The 3,527-nt window shown below is 40.1% G+C and overlaps 1 protein-coding gene across 1 annotated transcript in view; it reads left to right on the forward strand.

Moving 5' to 3' along the window:
* Positions 1 to 442: 442 nt before the first annotated feature.
* The window catches only part of LOC138012683 (uncharacterized), a 17,606-nt gene continuing 14,521 nt past the window's right edge, over positions 443 to 3,527 (forward strand). Inside the window, exon 1 of the mRNA XM_068859526.1 lies at positions 443 to 752. Within this exon, the coding sequence (XP_068715627.1) occupies positions 629 to 752 (124 nt within the window). The 5' untranslated portion in view covers positions 443 to 628. The remainder of the gene's footprint in view (positions 753 to 3,527) is intronic.

The raw sequence follows: 3,527 nt of genomic DNA on the forward strand, positions 1-3,527 counted from the left end.
TAGCTTTCAAAATTTGCCCAGATTGTGTGAGTAGGTCCTGGAATTCGTCCACAGAAAGGTCAGAGAGACAACTTCACTCGTGAACCGCCATGTGTTAGGCGTCCCAGTCTGCATGAAACCATCTCTCGCCTCTGTTTTCTTTCAAAGGCTTGCCTTTACCCACATTCTAGCTTAATGATGCCAGCCTGGTGGCTTCTGTAGTCGAAAATGGCTGAAAAGGCACTTATAAAATAATTAACTGCCAGATTATAGCCAACTCGCTCGCTTCCTGTGGAAACACAAACGGTTGACATTTGTCACGTGATGGTCTAACATGAGCCCACATACCGTGTATGTTTCAATGAAGTAGTCACCGTCGAAGTATGCTAAGCAACAATAATTGTTGCATACATAACGTACCTACCCATGGCTCGCATGACTCGCATTGCTCGCTGACTCGCACATTGTCCCTAGAACTACTGAAGACACTCCTGAAGTTTTTGATAAACCTGCACTGAACCTAAGCCTACCCAGAAGAAACTGCCGTAGGTTATTACTTAGGGTAAACAACGGCAGAAAACGGGAGAAGAACTGATGAAAGAGACATTTACTGTACGTTCTGTGAGAGTTTTTAGGTCTTTTCGCTGCAATGATAAAGGTGAAGAACCGGGCTATCATCATAGGAAGACCTGTGTATTGGAATTTTGTGTTAAGAAGACACTGTAATTACTTTGCGAGTGGACAATATCGACGAGTTGTTGTGACAGGACTTGGTATGTAAGACCCATGTTCATTTAGAATCGAAGCTACGTTCTCCTCTTGTTTCCTCCAGGACAGTTATGGTACAGTCGAACCTCGATTATCCGGACTCGTTGGGACTAGAGGAAATAGTCCGGATAATCGAGGGTCTGGATAATCGAGAATATGAATATTAATGAGGAATAAAAAAAATGATTAAATTAAGAAAGCGACATTTAATCATGAAACAAAACACTTACAAATAGTTTAGAAAACAATGTGGTCTACATCTTTACTCAGGGTGCCAACCTTAGGAGATCTAAAATCTGGAGATATTTTCCGTCTGGTCTCCCCAACCCCCCCCCCCTCCCACGATTAACTCACCCATTCCCCCTTCCCCCAAAAAACGCACTCACCTACCCTTCCCCCCCCCCCCCCAGCAGTCCTTCAGAATACAATAATAATCTATTTTGAACAGGAAATTTGTGAGAAAACAGAGCACTTATGTCGATAATTTTTATTGGTTAAACGGAAAGATCTAATCAATCAATCGTTTATATGCAGGGCTCGAAATTGCGACCAATACGGTCGCATTTGCGACTTAATTTTTCTCTTTGCGACTAAAATATCTGGAGAAGTCGCAACTTCGCGACTTGTTGTCACCTTCGCTCTTTCGAAACAAAAGGGTTAGCAGTTGCCACTTTGCTGCTACTTTTGCTATAATAAATAAACGACAAAATGATTTTGTTTCTCGCTGTGAATTTTCTCTGAAGATAGCGTAATTGCAGAGTAATTTAGCTGCGATGCTACGTGCACAGCTCCATTCCTTCGATCATTCGCCATTTTCAGCGGTTTCTTTACACACATGTATTGCGGGCTCATATTTTTTCCCAAAAATGCTGACAATACAATGCAGCGCGGCGATTTTTGCGACTAAAATTTGCGAAATTGCGACTAAATTTTCGCATCTTGTCACAAATTGCGACTGGATTTTTTTGTTAATTTCGAGCCCTGATATGGCTGTGATAACAAACAGAGCTTTGTTTTGTTCAGAGATGAAGAAATGCATCAACAAACAATGAAACGACTTTCAAAAAAACAAATTTTTTTAACTTAGAGGTACATGTACAATTTGAGCCTCCAATGGAGCAAAGTCTCCAGAGTCGTTTTTATCTGGGAGATTTGATGACGCGTACGGGAGACCGGGAGATTCGTTCCATATCCGGGAGACTCCCGGACAATGCGCGAGAGTTGGCATGTATGCTTTACTGTCCGTTGTGAATACCTGTACAAGTGTCGGCAAACGTCATGATCTTTTCCTTGCTCTTGGGGATATCATATCTGCCGTTTACTAACGCCATATTCAGTTGACTAATTGGTTTCTTTTTCTTCTTTCTCTAATCTCAAAATTATAGCCTGTTTATCTTTTATCGAAAGAACGGATCGCTTTAATACGCTTCTCGGACATGATGATCGTGAATAAACATTCGTGACGTAGTGTAGCTTGTTCACCGAACGAGCCAATAAAGCGGGAAATTTCACTTAGCAACAAAGCAACTCTAAGCTAATGAGAACTCATTAGAAAGTTCTTCATTAGTTACGACGTGTGCGAGCGCTGCTTTATTTTGCTTTTTAAAAGCGAAACAAACTCGCCTTTACTTCACTTTTCAACGCTGTAGTTTTAAAAAGAATATGGCTACAGATCTTGATCATGACTAATAAATATTCATGACAAAATCAGAACCACAGAAAAAGTCCGGATAATCGAGAAATCCGGATAATCGAGGTTCGACTGTATAAAAAAAGGTCATCAGGAAGAGTAACTTTGTTAATTGGAAGCAAGTTACGAGTGACAATGGTCGAGTATATATTTCGCGTGACGTCACCTGTTGCTATTAGAGTGACTTTCAATTGACCTTGAAAAATATACGTAAAAGCAGAACATAAACAAAAGTGCAAAGCATTTAATTAAGCCCATTTCCAAGTTACTGTTTGCCTCGGTTTTCAAAGTGAGTCCTGGTGCACAACCATTCAAATGCAAATTAGTGGTATGTTTTCATGCAAATCAAACTCATTATCATTTGAATGGTGGAGCACCAAGACTCGTTTTGAACCAGTGGTGAAAAGCAACTCGGCAATGGTCTGTTGCCTTATGGAACAAAAACAAGCAAGTACAAATTTTCATTGGCTTTGTGAAGGTACACAATGTAGATGCAAAGAATGATATCTTCTCGTGGAACTTTCTGGAAAGTTTTGCTTTGACGTCATTTGAAATGCAATAATGTGATTGGGCTATCGAACTGTTTACTTCCCATATTAGGAGTTTCCTTGGCAACAATAAGGAGAATCTTGTAGAACATTGGTTGGTGAAACAAATTGCAAATACTTTTTCAAGGTCATATGAAAGTCACTCTATTGTCTATTATTATTGTCCAGTGTGCAATTCTGAACAATAATTTACCGTAGATTTTGTTTGAGTTAAGTTAGGGCATTGTTGCACTTTACAGTTTTTTTGTCTAGGCAATTAAGTCGCACCAATGTTGGCCACTGTAACACACCTTGCAATGGCCAAAAATAGTGCAACACAAGTTTTAGAAACCATTGTGGAAAATAGAATTGAGTTCTCCTTTCTGCAACAATTCACAAGCTCTCAAGTCTCACACGTTTGGATGCAATCTCACATTGACACAAGTATTTCTCGCGCATTGGCACTCTTCTGGTCGGTAACTCTACTTTTTAAGCTTTCAGAAGTGCTCATGAATTCTGATTTTGTTCCCCTAACTGGCACTGAACTTTGGCCAATGTTCAAT

This window comes from Montipora foliosa, chromosome 8, assembly GCF_036669935.1.
Source record: "Montipora foliosa isolate CH-2021 chromosome 8, ASM3666993v2, whole genome shotgun sequence".
Taxonomy (NCBI): Eukaryota; Metazoa; Cnidaria; class Anthozoa; order Scleractinia; family Acroporidae; genus Montipora; species Montipora foliosa.